The 19,746-nt window shown below is 40.7% G+C and overlaps 1 protein-coding gene across 2 annotated transcripts in view; it reads left to right on the top strand.

The window, feature by feature from the left end:
• The window catches only part of AMPH (amphiphysin), a 183,361-nt gene that overhangs the window by 74,516 nt on the left and 89,099 nt on the right, over positions 1 to 19,746 (top strand). For both annotated transcript variants that reach the window (XM_033862882.2, XM_073809541.1), the window contains exon 2: positions 5,165 to 5,249. In XM_033862882.2, the coding sequence (XP_033718773.1) occupies positions 5,165 to 5,249 (85 nt within the window). The remainder of the gene's footprint in view (positions 1 to 5,164; positions 5,250 to 19,746) is intronic.

Consider the following 19,746-nt stretch of genomic DNA (forward strand, 5'->3'; position numbering starts at 1 on the left):
ATGAGAGAGGCCACCTAAATTATAAAGTCACTGTTAAATATTGTACTATTAGAACAAGGTAGAAGATACATTTTTTTGTCATCTCAGTTCTAGGTTTCAGTGTCCGTGATGCCTTAAGATACGGTCTTTCTATGTAGCAGATGAATCTTATCACCTGTATCAAGGCTGCTGGAGAAAATCACAAAACTGCTTAAATGTGGGTACCTGCACATTGGTGGTTTCTGCCTCAGCTGGGCCTTTGGTTCCACCCACGATTCCTGCTTTGTGTTTCTGGTTCTTAACCTTTTCCAATTCCACATCTAAACCCTTCCCATCTCCCTGGAGACTTTGCAACAACTCAGCACCCTGATTGTCACCAGATGACCCATTCAGCCACCACAGAAGAAATGATGTCACCCTTGACTCATTCTGTCCTCACCATTTTTGTCTCATAAGCTGTGAAATTCTGTATGTTTACTTCTTGAGGGTTGGTTTTATCTGTTCCTTAGCTGCGGCTGTCATTTATTGCCTGGACTATTTAAATAATCTCTTAACTGGTCTCCCTTTTCCACTCATTCTCTCTTCTAACCTGTCCTTAACACTGTCACCAGGGAGCACAGATTTAATCACGTAGCTGTCTCCAGGGAAGGGAAACTCTTCATTGCCTTCCCGTGGTCTCTACAAGCAGATTGAAGTCTTTAGTCTTGCAGACGAAGCCTTTCCGTAATCTGCCCTCTGCCTAGCACGCTAGCCGCATCTACCCTAGTTCCAAAGCTTGCACCCGTGCTCAGACCTGTCACGTGACCACAGTCCCTGGAACGCAGTTTGCTCTACTGCGGCCCCTAGCACAGGGTTTGGCAAGCAGTCTTCAGCAAGTCAATATCAGCTGGAGATAGAAACGAACAGACGTTCTTCTCTGCCTTCTATTCATTGAGATTTGCATTCTTGTCTAGGGAAAATGTCTAACATGATACATTGATTATGGATTCAAGAATGAGAAGATATTTGAAATATGACTCATTCCACTCACCAGTGTGATGAATAAATCTCTTCTCTAGCACCTCTAACTTTGGGTTAAACTTAAATAACTCCTAGGACAGTGAGCTCATTACCTCTACCAACAAACTATTTAATTTCCAGAAAACCATGATAGAAACTTCTGGCACAAACATTTTCTTGATAAAGCTTTTACCTGCCCGTGCTGGTTCTTGATCTTGGTTTCTGATGGGAAAAGTCCAGTCCTTCTTCCTGATGTTGGTCCTTCAGGTATTTGAAGACAGATGTACTCTTTTCCCTTTGGTCTCCTCTTCTCCCCGTTACTATACCGATTATATCATTTGTGCCTCTTACCTCATGGTATCAACTCTCTCCGCTTCAGCTGACTCCAGGTTGTCTATGTATCTATGTGGTTATCAACTTGTTCACCACATAGAATCATTCAGGACTGCTCCCCGGGTACCTTTCATGCTTGTTCGTGTAGCCTGAGATTACATTAGATGCTTTGGCAGCAATATCACTTGGTCAGCTCATACTGACTGTCGGCGAAAATGGTTCCTTATTTCTACTTAAGGGCAGGAACCATGTCTTCTTTTTTTTTTTTTTTTTTTGCAGTACACGGGCCTCTCACTGTTGTGGCCTCTCCCGTTGCGGAGCACAGGCTCCGGACGCGCAGGCTCAGCGGCCACGGCTCACGGGCCCAGCCGCTCTGCGGCATATGGGATCTTCCCAGACCGGGGCGCGAACCCGTGTCCCCTGCATCGGCAGGCGGACTCTCAACCACTGCGCCACCAGGGAAGCCCCAGGAACCATGTATTCTTAACATCCATCCTGTCTCATTGTAGTTGAAAGTTGAATAATAAATCTGGCACTTGGACAATTATATTTTGACCTACATTTTATCCCTGTTGAATTTCCACTTGTTAGGGAAGCTTTCTTTTGTGAATCCTCATTCTCATCATATAACATATCCAATATCCTCCTCAACTTTTTGTCAGTATAAGTTTAGGCCATTGATAAATTATTCGATAGTGTTAGATAATAATATCTATAATAATAGTAGATATTTATTGAGCATTAATTATATGCTAGGCATCAAAGCTCAGCCTTTGCATGTGTATCCTTGGTAGTTTCACACAATACTGTGAAGTAAGTACCATTGATACCCTCTCCTTACACATGAATCACTGAATCAGGTATAGGTCCCCAAGGGCTGCCTCTGGAAACCTTTCTTCCGGTTGATATTAATTCACTCATCTATATCTTTTGAGGAGAGTCTTTCAACTAGTTACTAACAATCTACTTGCTTGTACTAGAATCTAATACATAAATCTCTTATATACCAGATATGAGTATGATAAACTCCTGTTACTTATCATTATGATTTTTCCTGATTACTTTAGTAACATATAACCATAGAGGAAATTATGGAAAATGTAGCAAATTGTAAAGAAAAAAATAATAATCGCTCTGAATCTTACCATCCAGGAATAACCTCTGTTAACTTTAAAATAGTTCATATATATATTTGATCATGTTTCTTACGCTTATCAACTTATTCCCTAGTTACAATGCCCAGTTCCTTCAAAAATTAGTGTTTTCTCTTCTGTCTTTCACAGAGACTCTTAAGTGAGAAAAGATTATTAGTTAATAGAGTGATAATTTGTCCTTTGAGTAGTTATGTTACTGGATACATCCAGCTTTGTTTAAATAATAATTTTGCAATGAGAAATAATATATCTTTCCTATTATTCATATATGATGTTGATTTGGGACATGAAATTGAATGAAGTTGAGTAATTGGTAATATATGTGAGTCTGTATACAGTTTTATTGTTTTAAAAAATCTTTGTTTAGTAATGCCAAAGGAAGGAATACTAGCATATATTATAAACAGTTAGTTTTAGAATAGAATAAAATAATCATTTTTTCCTTATATACTTAGAATAATTACTATTTACCTCCAAAGAAAATTTATTTCTTGAAGGAATCTGCATGGACTCTGACTTGTTGGGTAAATACTTTGATACTTGGGTTTAGTTAAAACATTCTAAACTGAGTCTAAGGAAGTTATCAATTTGTACAAGATTATATCTTTAAGGAAACAAATTAGCATAAGCTGATGTACAACCTAGCCATAGAAAGTGCTTTGTATGAGTGTATGTTTTAATGCCCAAATGGTTATGTTTTGGAAAAACATATTTGGTAATGCCATAGGGTGTACGTATTCTGAGAAGGCAACATTTATGGAGTTTTTATAAATTCTTAAATAAGTTGGTGTTTTAGATACTAGAAATGGGAATCTTGAATAGTGTACCCGATCATGACTCTCAGGGTCCTTTTGCTCTGTCCCAAGTAACTTTCTGCTGTATCGCCAAGAACTACTTCTTCTGATACCCAGTCCTGTGCTCTAGGAAAACAGAGCCACTCATGTCCAGTTCACAGTCCATCATGATTCTTCCAGTGGTCTTTGCTTAGGCTGCTTCCTTAACTGGAAGGTACTCTGCCACGTTCCTGTCTGCAGGAATTGCCAGCATAGTTTTAAATTCGAAGTATGGTTGATTTACAACATTGTGTTAGTTTCTGGTGTACAGGAAGGTGCTTCAGTTATATACGTGTGTGTGTATATATGTGTGTGTGTGTGTGTGTGTGTGTGTATATATATACATATTCTTTTCCATTGTGATTTATTACAGGGTATTGAATATAGTTCCCGTGCTATACAGTAGGACCTTGTTATTTATCACTTTTATATAGTAGTTTGTATCTGCTAATTCCAAACTCCTAATTTATCCCTCCCCCACCCCCTTTCCCCTTTAGTAACCATAAGTTTGTTTTCTATGTCTGAGTCTGTTTCGTAAATAACTTCGTACTTGTGTCGTATTTTAGATTCCCCATATAAGTGATATCATATGGTGTTTGTCTTTCTCTGTCTGACTGACTTCACTTAGTATGATAGTCTCTAGGTTCATCCATGTTGCTGCAAATGGCATTATTTCATTCTTTTTTATGGCTGAGTAGTATTCCACTGTATGTATGTACCACATCTTTTTTTTTTCTTTTTTACTATTATTATCTTCATTTTACTGATGAAGAAATATACTCAGAGAGGTTAAGTGAGCTGCTGGTTGTACCACATCTTTTTATCCATCCATCTGTCGATGGACACTTAGGTTGCTTTCACGTCTTGGCTATTGGAAATAGTGCTGCTATGAACATTGGGGTGCATGTATCCTTTCAAATTGTAATTTTCTCTGAATATATGCCCAGGAGTGGGATTGCTGGATTCCAGCATGTTTTGAAGAATCCCCACCAGGATTCCCTGAAGAGCTCAGCTCTAAGGGGATATTGCTTCTAACGCTTGCAATCCACTCATCTTGCTTATTACAGATTGTCTTTGATTTGTTATTTGTGAACTTGCCTTGTCTACCCCATTAGATCATAAGCTTAAGCTTAAGTCCTGGGGCCTTATTTTATTCATATATCTATTTCTGGATGACCAGTTCTTAGCATGGGCTTTGTGTATCCCAGGGCCTCTTTGAACATTTATTGAATTGAAGAGAGTGTCAGGAGATGGTGGGGGAGAATTTACCGTGTGCCTGTGGCTCCAGTAACTCTAAATCCATCCCTATGAAGTAGGCTAGTACTTTCCTCAAATAACTTTGATTCACCGTTTAACAAAAAATTGAGCAACTGTTATGCATCAAGCATTGTGCCAGATGCTTTGGACAAAAGGACAAGGCATAGCTTTTGTCTTTAAGTCTTACAGCCTACTGGAGGAAAAATATGTGAATAAATGAATGCTATAACATGACACCTCCTCAAGGTCATGCAGCCTGCGCGTGGTAGGACTGTGATTAAAATCCAGGTCTGTTCAACTCCAAAGCCACTAGGCCAAGATGCTTACAGAACAGAAAACTAGCTGTGCTAAGAGAGACGTCTCCTCAGAAGAGAGAAACAACAGCCTTGCTCTGCTTTTTGTTTGAAAACATTATTATTTTTTTAACATCTTTATTGGAGTATAATTGCTTTACATTGGTGTGTTAGTTTCTGCTTTATAACAAAGTGAATCAGCTATACCTATACATATATCCCCATATCTCCTCCCTCTTATGTCTCCCTCCCACCGTCCCTATCCCACCCTGAAAACATTATTAAATTGAACCATTTTGTTTTATCCACAAACTAGGTCCTTCAGAAGCTTGGGAAAGCTGATGAGACGAAAGATGAACAGTTTGAAGAATATGTGCAGAACTTCAAACGGCAAGAGGCAAGTATATTTATCTCATTTCTGGAGTGGGAAATGGGTTGGCTTTGTGTTTTAGTGCATAAATAAAATACCTTGAGGTTGAAGAAAGATCGTCTTCATTGGGCTTGGCATTAACTTGAGGGAACAATGGTTAATTCTGTAGACTTTTTCTGTGCGAGGCAAAGAGGTAGTAGGCACTGCGGGAAGAAGATTTGTGTTTTAGAATCTCAGGAGATGAAGACTTTGCTCCTCTGGAGCTCTTCAATACAGATTACTGATCTAAAGGAAAGGCGATCTTTTTGGTGATTTACCTTCCACTGAGTATTAGCAGTAATTAAATACTTCTGACAAAATTATTTCAATTGCTGCATGCTTTAAGATCACACATTTTCAATAGAGAGTATATCTCCCAAGAGGGAGAAAATTGGTTATTGGTGGATGAAAAATATCGTACTCTTTTTATGGGAATACTTCACATAAGTAGACATGGTATATCTGTGGTATTAACATTTCATGGGGGTATAATTAGGAAAAGAATGTCTAAAAAGTTTCCTCAGGGGAGGCAATAATGAAAAAAAAGGTTGAAGAACACAGTTTGTGGTATTTGTTCCTTTAATAGGGTGCTACGTGTTTAACAGACATATGAATAAAGAAACAAACTTTTTAAAATTATTTGTTTATATTTCTAAGGCTTGCTGAATGGCTGGCATATCATCTTTAGAGACCATGCGTGAGGGTCAGGGAGAGGGAAGAGAAACGCCGGGGTCTCTTAGATTAGAAGCTTCAAATCTGGAGATCATTCTAGAGGTAGGCTGGGCCAGCAAACTCTGGAAAATAAGGTTTGGACACAGGGAAAATGTAAGGACATGGGTTTATTTTCCTGTTGTCATTGGAGCCACAAGTGTCCACAGAGGAAATTGTGGCCTCAGGGATGACAGCCAGCAATGGAAGATCAACGTAGGTTTTCACAATTTTTTTTTTTTTTTCGCGGTATGCGGGCCTCTCACTGTTGTGGCCTCTCCCGTTGTGGAGCACAGGCTCCAGACGCGCAGGCTCAGCGGCCATGGCTCACGGGCCCAGCTGCTCCGCGGCATGTGGGAGCTTCCCGGGCCGGGGCACGAACCCGTGTCCCCTGCATCGGCAGGCGGACTCTCAACCACTGTGCCACCAGGGAAGCCCCCAACGTAGGTTTTATGTCACTGCCTTTGCTTCTGTTTGCAGACCCCTGATCCTGGAGGTTTCTTGTTTCCATTTGTGTATCAATGTTCTGGCTGTTTTGTAACATGCTGTTTCTCTTCCTTACCAACAGGGGATATAAAATCCAGCAGGTAGAGCCCGGTAGACTAGTCTCCACCAAAACACATTGCTGAATGTCTCCAATTTCATCCCAAGACTAAGGGTCGGACAGATAGGAACTCAATTTATTATGAATAACAGTGATCTCGTTCTATCTGAAAATGAGAAAAGAGAGAGGGGAGTTGGAGAAGAAAACGGTGATAGAGGGAAAACTAGATCATGTCCAGATCACTGAGTATTATAGAGAGATTTGGATTTACGACGGTAGAAAAGAGAATTCCTAGAGAAATGTTGGACGTCGGCTCATAGACTAAGTTGCCCCCCAGTCTCCTCCGGGAGAACAGATTCTCCACATCTCCTGATGTTCTCGTTTGGTGAGTTCTCTTGCACTTTCTCATACACCAGGATAGCACTCGTGCAGATCATTGACTTGGATGGCAGCAACTTCCCACAGAGAAACTTGTCCATCAGGGCCCTTGTTACTTTGCAGGCCAGTCCCCAGTGTCTGCTTGAAGGGATCGGCTTTGGGTAGAAGAAGTGACTCACGTTTACAGATTTCCCTCCTTGAGGATTTACCCTCTATCCTTTGAAACCTCGTCTTCCTGTCCGGTGCGTCCCTGTGGAGCTAATTAGTTCTTTGCTGTTAGATTGTTTTTCTCAGTCACTTTTACGGCATTATGATATTTTAGCACCCCAGAAGGCTAACCTTGGGAAGCCTCAAGTTCAGGAATGCATTCATGATAAGGTAGTACTTTGCATTTTCCAATTATGGGGAATTTTTTTAAAATATAAATTTATTTATTTATTTTTGGCTGTGTTGGGTCTTGGTTGCTGTGCGTGGGCTTTCTCTAGTTGTGGCGAGCGGGGGCTACTTTTCGTTGTGGTGCGTGGGCTTCCCATTGCTGTGGCTACTCTTGTTGTGGAGCACGGGCTCTAGGTGTGTGGGCTTCATTAGTTGTGGTGCCCAACCTTCAGTAGTTGTGGCTCGCGGGCTCTAGAGCACAGGCTCAGTAGCTGTGGCGCACGGGCTTAGTTGCTCCGCGGCACGTGGGATCTTCCCGGACCAGGGCTCGAAACTGTGTCCCCTGCGTTGGCAGGAGGATTCTTAACCACTGCGCCACCAGGGATGCCCCTTATGGGGAATTTTTATTGTTCTTTTTTGGACTTTGTTGACTGAACAAGGTGAGGATTGTTTTTTGTCTAAGGTATTAGAGAGAAGTGCAGTTGGCTAAATCATCATCAGTTAAATGCTCTGCTGCTTATTCCTTTCACTATATACATTTTCAAATGTTATGGAGCCAATAGTATACTGTCATTCTTGAAGATCAGCACCTTAGTTCTGTCAAGATCATCAGCAGATTTCATAATGCAGGTAAAACTTAAACATTTGGGGAAACTTGCACAAGCAATTCTACTTGATAAGAGTAAAACAAATAGAACGGAAATGTAAAAATAGTATTTCTCAGGGAGTCTCCTGACCCTCTTTGGTTCCCTATGAAAATATTCTCACATGAAAATCATCTTGCATTTGCACATGCTCATTTTGATATTTTTTTGTTTTAATCAGAAAGAGTAAATTTATAGCCATTTTACTGCCATGAGGAGGGAGGGAACTTTAACCTTGTCTGTATATTAAAGGGAGAGAAGGAAAAAAGGAGGGGGTGGGAGGAAGGTGAGGAGAGAGGTTTACTAATCTTCTATAGAAACATATTAAAGGTTGGGAAGAATAGTTGAAGACTGAATTTATTAATACTCTGTAGAAGGAAAACTGTGTCTTTTTAACCCCCAGTATGTATTGGTGACCAATTCCCATCTGTTGCATATGCTTTTATGCTATGTAGAAACATTAACCAAGGATGAAGGATCTACCAAGATTGTGGTGACCTCTACAAGGCTTATTATTTTTAGTATTAATGTGAATCATTACTCTAAAGGCAGAAGGCATTCTCTTAAGGTGACATACGCTAAAGACATTGACCTGGGAAATCTAGATTTCGTATTTTTTTCTGTGTATATGTATTTCAAATCCAACAAAAATACTATTTATAGTATAAAATGAACTTTATTTGGATTTGTGCAGTATATTAGAGTCATCTGACCATACTAAATTAATACTTAATCCAATGATTCTAAAAGTAGACCACTAGGACTTCCCTGGCGGTCCACTGGTTAAGACTCCATGCTCCCAGTGCAAGGGGCATGGGTTCGATCCCTGGTCAGGGAACTAAGATCCTGCATGCTGCACAGTGCGGCCAAAAAAAAAAATAATAATGTTAAGAAAAGTAGACCATTAGAATGTTCTAGAAAGTATTCAAGCATCTGGGGCTCTGATGATCTTGCTTTTAAATTTCCTTTAAGAAAATCAGAAGAGTCCTTATAGTAATTGCCATATTCCCTGCTTCTTCGTGGTGGAAACAGAGGTAGAAAATGGGTCTATGTTTGCACTTGAGCTTGAGGATTAGCTTTTATCTTGTTCCAACCCCAAATTCTCTTCTTGATCCCAGACCTCTTTTCCTAAAAGTTATTTGATTTGCATTAGCCGGAGAGCATGGATGCAGGGTCTGTGCATATGCTCTCACATTGTCCACTGCACTCCCCGTTGCTGTGGATTTTGTGGTCCAGGAACACCCAGTCAGGACAGGGAGGAAGGGGAGAGGAGTGTCCAGCAAAGGAGAATAGAGTGACCCCTCCCCCAAGAGCTCAGGGTTTTCCATGGTGACGAGTGGTAAGGAAAGCAAGGGTTGGAGACATCCAGCCAGGAGAATGAGACCTGACTTCACCGTTTCCTCCCCAGAGGGTTTGTCTTTTTCCTTTCTGTATTTCCTCTTTTACCAGAGCTGCTAACAAGTAGCAGAAGTGACTGGTGTGAACATCGGCTGCTTTCACTTCAGTTCACCTGGGTGCTTGCTGACGGGTCTGTTAATGAGCCCAGAGAAGGTGGCTTCTCTCTCTCCTTCCTGCTCATAAACTTGCCCACGAAGATGCCATGCTTATGGCCAGTGTGCAGCTTACAACAGGATAACCCAGGGACTGGTGGGGCTCAGATAACCAGCTTTGATCACGTTTCAGAAAGTACAGATATGGGCGCCCTAATGGAGGTGTGGTCTGAGAACTTCTCATATGAAGGAGAAGGGAGCCTCACTTCTGCTCACGTCTCCACGGCTTTTTAGTCCCCCCTTGAAATACCATACAGTGTAGCTCTGCTGCTTCTCTCCATGCCCACCACCAGGTAACGGCCTAATTGGTATAACACAGATGAAGAAGGAAAGAAATATCGGGACCTTGAAATGCTCTCCAATGGGGAGGATCCAGAGCCATTGATTCTCATTATTAGGATAATCCAATGTCTGAAAGGTGGAGTCATGTCTTCATACTGATCTCTCCTCTGCACAGGGGTCCCGTGTGGCCGCTTTCATCTTTTTCTCTGCACAGAATCTAGTGCTTTGAACATAAACTTTAAAACATTTGTTAAACGTGAAGCTGAACTAGTGGCAGAAACGATCATTTGGAGCATGTTCCTAGAGCACGTTTTTATTTCTGGGATGGAAGAGGTGTTGAATAGTGCTTGAATTTTTGTAAGCAGTTTCACGACACTTTTTAGGACATACGTATATAAATAATTAAAAATTACAGAATAGAAGTTTGAAAAAACAACATAAATACAGGATATGTTCCCACGGTGTGTTAATGTGTGGATAAAATTTTTATTTATGGCAAATCACATTTACATTCCGAAAAGTTTTGTAATTTCCTTGAGCAGATAGTCCTAACAGATATCCTAGAACTATTTCTTTTTAACACAGATAACCATGATGTGAAAGGGGCTGGCTGGTTGTTCCTATGCTTGGTGGTGGTATTTAGGGACTGGCCTGCTCGCTTCCAATTTCTTCTTCCACTTTCTCCACTGCGGGTGCTTCCTTATGATTGAACTATCCTTGCCTGACCTGCCATCTCCCTCTGTTGAAGTCCTACCTTTGCTTAAGGTCAACTTACAAGATATTTCTTACCTGACGGCTTTCCAGTGCCCTCAGCCAGGCTCTCTCTTTCTCTGTATCCTCCAGTGTACATTTTTTTGTAATTCATCCAAAAGCTCTTGTTCCAGTTTTCTTGTATGACAGTTATTTTAGATGTGCACCTCTGTCCTCATTAGGTTATAAAATATTTAAAGGAAGGCATCCTTTCCCAGCCATTAAAAAAATCCGCCTGCCAATGCAGGGGACACGGGTTTGACTGGGAAGATCCCACGTGCCATGGAGCAGCTAAGCACGTGCGCCACAACTACTGAAGCTCGCGTGCCTAGAGCCTGTGCTCCACAACAACAGAAGCCACTGCAATGCGAAGCCTTCAAACTGCAACGAAGAGTAGCCCCCACTTGCTGCAACTAGAGAAAGCCCGTGCACAGCAGCGAAGACCCAGCACAGCCAAAAAAAAAAATAAATAAATAAATCTCTGCCCTCTGCACCTGACAGGTGCTTATTAGTAAATATATCCCTCCTTGTCACACTTAGCTCTGTACTCACTCTTTGTCTTGGATTTTCCATGCCTCCTCACTCATTCATTGTCAGTGTTTCTCTTCATTGTCATTTACTTTCTCATTTTCATCCTGATTTTTGGCAGCAAAATAACCTTTGGAGAGTGTCTCACATGGCCTGGATTTGATTCTAACCTGGGTTATTGAGACTAGAGCAAGGCTCTGGTCCCCTCTCTGGGTTCTGAAGCTGCCCTAGTTCCATGCTACTCCGTATGTATCAGCTGGCATGTATGGTATTTTCCATTTTCTGAGAGCTTCACATACTTTTACTCACAATGTAATAAGTAATTTTAATTAATGCAGAAGAATGTTTTTCAGTCCTTGAACCCCAGCTACATTCTTCAATTTGTAGGGTTTTTTTTCATGAATTGTGTTTTAGAGTAAGCTTACTCTTCTCTGATCGGATAATATTTTGACCATACAGCACTAATATATTTAATTGATACAGTTAATTTCTTCTGAGCAACTTCTGAGAGAATTGTTGAGTCTTGTTGCTTGCATTTATACTTGGTTTCCATTAAAGTTTGAACTCAATAATTGCACAATATACTACAAGAGAATTCATATATGTCTGCATCTCTGGAAATAAAGTTTACTCCTGTTTCTGGCTAGCTATACGTTTCTGTGAGAATACCGTAATACTGAAAACCATCTTAGTGTGCCAGTGTTTTCCAAAATTTAAAGTATTTCTTCTTGGTATCAACTTTTAAGGAAGTTTCACGGTTATTTGATTGATGGTAGCATGTGGGTGCATGTTTAGAACAATAGTATGTAACCATTTCAATATTCATTTTCTTTATATTTATTGAGTGTCTTCTATGTTCCAGGAATGGTTCTAGGTCTTTGGGAAACTTCAGAGAACAAGCAGACAAAGGTTACTACCATTGTGGATCTTACATTCCAAAACAGGGGGACAGACAATAAATAAAACACTTTAATAAAAATAAGCAGATTATACTGTTTGCTAGAAATGATGAGAGCTATAGAACAGCTAGAGAATAGATAGAGAATATATAGAGATAGAGAATATATAGAGTGAGGTAAAATATATCAGGAGGCTTGGAGACAGTAAGTTTCAAGTTTGACTTCAAAGGGGAGCAAATAAATAGGACTGTAGCTGGGGAAGGAAGTGACGTCAAGAGAGCATTTTCCTAAGGTGGCAGAAATATGTGTATACTAATGGGACTCATTTAGTACAGAAGGAAAAAATGATGAATCACCAGAGAAGGGAGAGAACAGCTGACTTGTGTCCTTGAGTAGAAAGAGGAGTTGGGATCCGGTCCACAACTGGCGACATTGGCTTGAGCTAGGAGCTGGATACTTCATCGAAGGTAACAGGTCAATATATATATAACAAGCCAAATAATAAGTGTCTATTCAAAGCATTTCTTGGCTGACTCAACACCTAATTAAATGTCTACTAAGCATAAGGCATTGCAAACGGAGTGATAAATCGTTCAGACAGAATAGTTTCTGTCTTTGTCAAGCTTGTGGTCTAGTGTGCAAAAGTCTTCTTTCTTTTAAAAAATAAAGTAGTAGAAAAAAGACACAGGATCTTGAGATAATGTTACTATATTTCCATCATTAGAATGCATTTTGGTATCCTAGTTTCACCTTTAACATTAGCGTATGAGTATACTCTCACTCCAGTTGGTATTCTTACAAAAAATGGTCTAAGCCCCTAGTTAAGACTTTCAGTCTTTTTTGTACCATTGTTCTGGTGGAAAAGATGTGGTTTGCATATATAGTCTTGAATTAAGAGTCCTTTTTTGGGTAAGTATCACCCATTGATTGCCAATACAATTGACTTCTGTGGAAGGGAGCAGAGAGAAGAAACCTGCAGGTGTCAAAAGAATGTATTGGCCCTTGCCCTTCAAAAGTGCCTGCATTTCTCTATAGTCTTCTGTTTATTCATTTCTGACACACCCATTAAACCTCTGTTTTGCTCACTGGCTTTCAAGGAGAGAAATGAGTCTGCCTACTTCTTGTGACTAGGTGTTGCCGTCCATGGTGCCGGATGGGAGAAAGAAAAAACTATTCGTTGGAGAACTTGTCCATCTTTTATCCTCTTTGTTCTTATTTCTTTCATTCCAACCACAAGAATATCTTTTCATTTATGGCCTATATAAATCAAAAGCTTAACCTAACTAAAATTTGATCCAGTCAAACTACAGATGTTCTAGGCATCACTGTTTGGGCCACTTCCTACGGAGCCTGTTCCCCACTTAAGAAATCACTTTTAGAGGAATCTCGTCATGTTATTGTTCAAAAGGTTTCCTTTCATCTATCTTATTCTGTTGCCTATTTTAATTGTATTTTACCTTACTACGTTAATTAACTATGCCAATTGGAGAAGATTTAGTATCTCATTTCCCAGCATTCATTTAGAGACCAATTCCATGTATCTCCTACTTCTCCTTGTGAAGTCAACTTATTATCCAGTTTGGATGCCCCTCCCTAAATGATCCCCAGGTTGACTGTACTGTTCTGAGAATGTGATGCAGAGAATTAGGCATCTCTCTCATCCGAGCCTAAGGAGGCTGTGGAATGGTTGTGAACATTGGCACAGATGAGCTGCAGTTGATTTTCAGATTTGCGTCAGTATTACTGATTCCCTGCAATTGCCTGCAATTCTCTCTCATAAGTCACCCTGCAAGCCCCTTGCTAACTTTGCGCTGAAGATGTAGTCTAAGTGATGGAAATGCATTAGAAGGCATGTCTGATGGTGACTGAATGAAACCTGGAGCCGGACGTATTTTTAAGGGCCTTTTGGGCTATCTCATACTAGAGCCACATACGAGAGTGTCCATTCACACACTGTTTCAATTAAATGATAGACCCAGTGAGAAATTAAAGCAGAGGTTCCCAAATAACCAGTAGAATATCTGAATGCCTTTCAAAATTTTGATTCCTGGGTCCCATTCCAGACTTCTGAGTCGGGTCACCCGTTTGACTTGTATCTCTAAAGAACCATCATAAGGTAGTAACAACTTGGATGCAAGCCTTAGGTTTCACTGATATAGTGAAGATAATACATATATTTCCATGTATGTGGAATAGTAATACACATTATTCCTTAATTGTACCTTCTTTTGACTGTGTTCCTAAACCTGGATAATTGTGAGACTCTTCGATGGAGCTTAAAAATTGTACAAATCTCCAAGCCACACCTGACTGGCTTAGGCAAAAGCACTGATGAAGAATTTTTATTATTAAGACTTTCCATAAGTAGGGCTTTAACACTTATAAAGTGTTCGGAACATTGTCTCACTTGATTTCCATAGCAACTCATAATTGTAATTATGCTCTATATACGAGAAAATTGAGTATATGTCACAAAAGCTTTCATTTGTGGAATGGGCTTGATTACTCTGTTGGTCATGGGTATTCATGCTTTCTTGTTTCCTCACAGTAATTTATCATGTCAGTTTGATTTTTTTCTCATATCCATGATTCAGTGGTTCTTACACATCTGCATAAATTACTGCCACGGGTTCTAGGATCCTCTGTTGCTGAAACACTTAAAGGTACAAAAAAACTTTCTGAAAAACATAAATGTGTGTTTGAGACTTAGAAATACAAATTAAAATGAAGGAAGCAGTCACAATTCCCCAGTGGCTTGTTTGGGGGAGGTTTTGTATACTCCTCATGAAGATACTCCTTCGTACTATGACAAGTAGCAGAACTTGGTTCAGTCAAGCATTTATGAAACACCTGCTCTTTGCACAGTTTATCATTGAAAAGGTATCAGGTAAAATAATAATAGTGCATCCAACATTTATCGAATGCATACTGTGTGCCTGGTTCTCTGCTGATAAGTTACGTGGACTGTCTCCTTTGACGCTGGTGATAGCCCTAGTAAGTGAATACCATTATCACTTCATTTTACCAACGATGAATCAGAGGCCTAAGTGACTTGCCCAAGGTTCCACAGTTAAAAGTGGCAGAGCTCAGATTTTAAAGCCAGGCAGTGTGATCCCAGAGCCCACCGACTTAACCCCTATGCTCTATGAATCCAATGGAGTATACTCAGGAATCATGAGCTTTTGAGAAAAACAAGTAAACAGCCAGTATCTTTATTTACAGATTAGAACTACATCATGAGAGCACAGAAAAAATGATTCCTTTAGTTAAATCATTCTCATTGGTTAACAGTTGATTTCTCTTACGTAGCCACATCCATCGTTTGCTGGCGTCTGTGCCTTTACAGTTTGAGGGCATAGAGGTGGGAGAGGGCAGCGAAACGTGGGCTTTTGAGGCAGTTTGCGGAGCCTAAATAATCCAGACCACCTCAGCTCCAGTACCGGCTTGCCGTCTGTTAGCTCTGTGACCTCTGGCCAAGCTTTTCAGCCTCTGTTCCTCAGTCTTCTCATTTGCAAATGTGTGCTGACCTCAGAGGTATTGTGAGGATTCTGAGTTAATAGGACAGTGTCTGGAGCAAAGGGAGCCTTCAGTAAGTGTTTGACTTTGTTACTTATTGCTATATTAAAGGCTTGCTTTGAGGACACTGTTACGGTCTGAAGTTATGTACCTCCTAAGTTTGTATGTTAAAGTCCTAACCCTGGTACACATTAGAATGTGACTTTTTTTTTTTTTTTTTTTTGTGGTACGCGGGCCTCTCACCGCCGCGGCGTCTCCCGTTGCGGAGCACAGGCTCCGGACGCACAGGCTCAGCGGCCATGGCTCACGGGCCCAGCCGCTCCGCGGCATGTGGGATCTTCCCGGACCGGGGCACGAACCCGCGTCCCCTGCATCGGCAGGCGGACTCTCAACCACTGCGCCACCAGGGAAGCCCAATGTGACTGTTTTTGAAGATAGGGCCATTAAAGAGGTAATTAAGGTCAAGTGAAGTCATATTGGTGAGTCCTAATCCAGCATGACTGTTGTCCTTCTAAGAAAAGAGAAAGACACTGGGATGCACACATATACAGAAAAAAGGCCATGTGAGGACCCGAGAAAGCAGCTGTTTGTTTGCAAGGCAAGGAGAGAGGCCTCAGGGGAAACCAAACCTGCCAACACCTTGATCTTGGACTTGTAGCCTCCACAACTGTGAGGAAATACATTTCTGTTGTGTAAGACACCCAGTCTCTGGTATTTTGTTACGGTGGCCCTAACGAACTAACACAGACATCATAAATGGCAGTTTCAGAAGCATCCTGGATGTTATTTTATGTCTGGAATAATGATAGACAAGGTACGTACTTCATTCCTACTCATCAATGCACCTCTGTAGCTTGACATAGCAGTTGTTTCTCTAATACTTTTAAGTCCTGTCCAATTTGGCCATGATAGAATATTGTAAAGGGAGTGGTATCCATACCCACAGAAAGGGACACTGAACGGTAAGTCACAGGAAGAGTCATTGTTGAGGGGCGGCTCCTGTGGCGTTTCTCTTAATTTTGGGGTTATTTCCCCTCTCCCCGCTGTATTCATTACTGTGCTCTAGGAATTAAAGCAAAGCTTGGAAAGACATGTATATAATGTCTCTGGTGCAGCTTATAAGTCAAGCCTCTTCGTACACACACACGAAATGAAAAATAAATGGGATGGTTTTTCAAGGCTCACAAACTCAGTTGCCTAAAGGCCATAAAGCATATCTGTAAGTCATATCCAGCCTGCTGTGGTGGTGAGTTTAACAGTTCTAATTAGGTAGTTCTATCCCCTTGCACACACAATGGGTTAGCTTTTCCAAAATATCAGAATAGACACCTATAAACAAGTTAGTTGGCTTAAGGGAAATGTATGGAACAATGGTACATGTAATTACTAGCTAGCTTTCTAATTTTGTTTTGTTGAAAGGCAGAAGGTATTTGACTTGGTTTTCAGATCGTAGGTATGCTTGGAGTTGCTGACGAGGGTAGTTGGAAATTGGGCCATGAATCTTGGATAAAACTGTGGCAGCTGAGATGTTCTCTTCGATGTCTATCTCTCTTCCATGTTCTACTCGCTGCCGCCATCAGCCCAGAAATGTGATTTCAAAATACACTCCAGTCTCCTCTCTATCTTATATCTTTTGCACGAAGATATGCCAAAAGAAAATTTTAAAAATAAAGAAATGGTGCTATGAAATCAGTGCTAGGTTCTTAATGACGGCTCCTATTACGACAAAGAGCTCAAAGCAAGGAAGCAAAAAATGTACGTGCCTAAGACCCTGCTGCTTTTACCTTTGAAAAACTCTCATCTTCCAATTGAACGGCACCCGAGCTTATCAGAGGGAGAGCTCTATTTCTTAGTAAACCAAGAGTGCCTGGAGTGTTGAGCAACCTAAGGTTGTCTTTGATCATAAGTGGATTCAGACGTTATGACTTACTAGTCATCTGTTCATCAAGTTGCTGATAATAACTCCATTAAATCTAATCTTCTTGATAATCTGATTTTCTCCTCAGCTTCAAAAATGATCACAAAATATACTAACATCAAGATTGAGTTAACCTGTCCGAACTCTGAGAAATTGAGCCAATTTTAATTTTGATGTGTTACTTAGCCTTTTCAAGAGAAGAATGTCAGTAAAGGCCAAAAATAATAATGTAACTCTGGAAACTTCTATAGGTTCATGATCACAGGCAAGCTGATAGGACTTACCTTTGTGAAATCACAGTTTTTGAAGTTACATCTCTTCAGATCCAAGTTTCATACGTCCGTTAATACTGTTGGCCTTCTATCTCGGCTCCTTTCAAAACATCAACCCAGTTTCTTAGTTAAAGAGGATATTTAATAAAAAAATTTTCTGTCTTGTGGGTATTGCTTTTATTTTTTAAAAACAAAGTTACCGATAAATATAAATCAGTTACCTATAAATATAAATTACATTCACCATATTTTAACAAGTCAATTCAACAAGCCATTGCTTGTTTACTAGGTATTAAATACATATTGCCTTAAGGTGTTTGGCTAGACCTGCATAGCCTTGCAAATAAAATGCACCGGATTTGGTTTTGCCAGTACAGTCAGGGCCACAGTGGTATATACCCCTGACCGTGGGTGTCATGCACATGGTAGTATGGGGCATGGTGCTTCTGAATTTGCAGTGGTTGCTGTGCTGAGTTTAGTTCCTTAGAAATTTATCAATTCATTCTATGCGTTGTATCTCAAATTCAAATCAACGCTTCAAGTACAGTTTCTTTCTTTTGGGCAGGCATAACTGGGTCTAAGGTAAACTAACAAAATCGTACCTCTGTATTGGCTCCTGCAGTCCTAGACATAAGTATTTACCAATATTAATATCTTTTTAGTATTTCAGAATTCAGTGTACCTAAACAATAAACGACTTGACTCATTAATCTTCAAGTGTTATTCATCATAGTTTGGTGCAACCCTGTTTTTAAGCCCAATGCCCAGATACAGTTTGCCATAGCTGTAGGACTTTGAGACACTCTTCTTGTGTGTCAGTCTGTGGTAGCTCTTATCAGGAACCAGGCTCACCTTGCAGGAAATCTGTCTGTAACTCTTCCTTGCACTTATTACTAGAGTGCAGTAGGAAACCTTGATGTGGTAGCATTTATAGCTAGTCCTTTGACACTACATAGATTAAATCTTTAAATGTTCAAGAACCAAAGATGTGTCTGGGAGCTGTCCTAGGTGCTGAAGAGAGACAAGCAGCGAGAGCTGCCCAGGAGCCAGGCCTATCTGGGAACTGACCCCCTCCTCTGCCCCACCCTCCCCCCAAGACATATAAACAAATAATTAAGTAATTGGTGTTCCTGAGGACCAATCTGATGTAGAACAATTTGGAAACACATTTAATTAGGTATGGAATGTGATTTCTTCCTATTGGGTAACAAAGATATTTGAAACTTTCCATGGTGGTGTGCCTGTTTCACTCTCTCTCCAGCTATTTAATTAGATTTTAAACTTCAGTCTAGTCCTTAGAGGCAGGTATCATGGAGAGGTGCTCACAGCACTAGGGGAAGAAAGCAACAGCTTCAAGAGACCACTCTGCAAGAGAATAAAGGGATTCTTGGACTAGAGGCAGTGAGTCTCAGACCTTTGTAAGGTTTTAAAACCATGAAGACTTTTTGCTTACCTATTAATTTAAAATTTTTTTAAATTTCATATTGGAGTATAGCCAGTTAACAATGTTGCAGTAGTTTCAGGTGCACAGCAAAGAGACTCAGCCATACATATACATGTATCCATTCTCCCCCAGGGCTCCCCTCCCATCTAAGCTGCCACATAACGTTGAGAAGAATTCCCTGTGCTATACAGTAGGTCCTTGTTGATTATCCTTTTTAAATATAGCAGTGTGTACATGTCAATCCCAAACTCCCTAACTATCCCTTCCCTCCACCCTTCCCCCACTGGTAACCATAAGTTCATTCACTAAGTCTGTGAGTCCATTTCTGTTTTGTAAATACGTTCATTTGTATCATTTCTCCATTTGTATCATTTCTTTTAGATTCCGCATACGGTATTTCTCTTCACTCAGTATGACAATCTCTAGGTCCATCTTGCCTATTCATTTTGGATATCTTCATGATGAAACCCAAAATGACCCTGGCTTGTTCTCCAGAACATCCAGGAAACAGAAGACTGGGGAGACGGTTTCCTTCTCCCCAGCCCTGTGAGGGCGTGACACACAAGGGAGGGGGTGTTTGGGGGTAGCTTTAATGAGGAAGGAGAAGCAAGCCACTCCCTTGGGCTGTGTGGAAAGAAAGCCAGGCCTGGGGGACCGTCTAGGCTTGAGAGGCAGCGGCTC

This window comes from Tursiops truncatus, chromosome 9 (genome assembly GCF_011762595.2).
Source record: "Tursiops truncatus isolate mTurTru1 chromosome 9, mTurTru1.mat.Y, whole genome shotgun sequence".
Lineage (NCBI taxonomy): Eukaryota > Metazoa > Chordata > Mammalia > Artiodactyla > Delphinidae > Tursiops > Tursiops truncatus.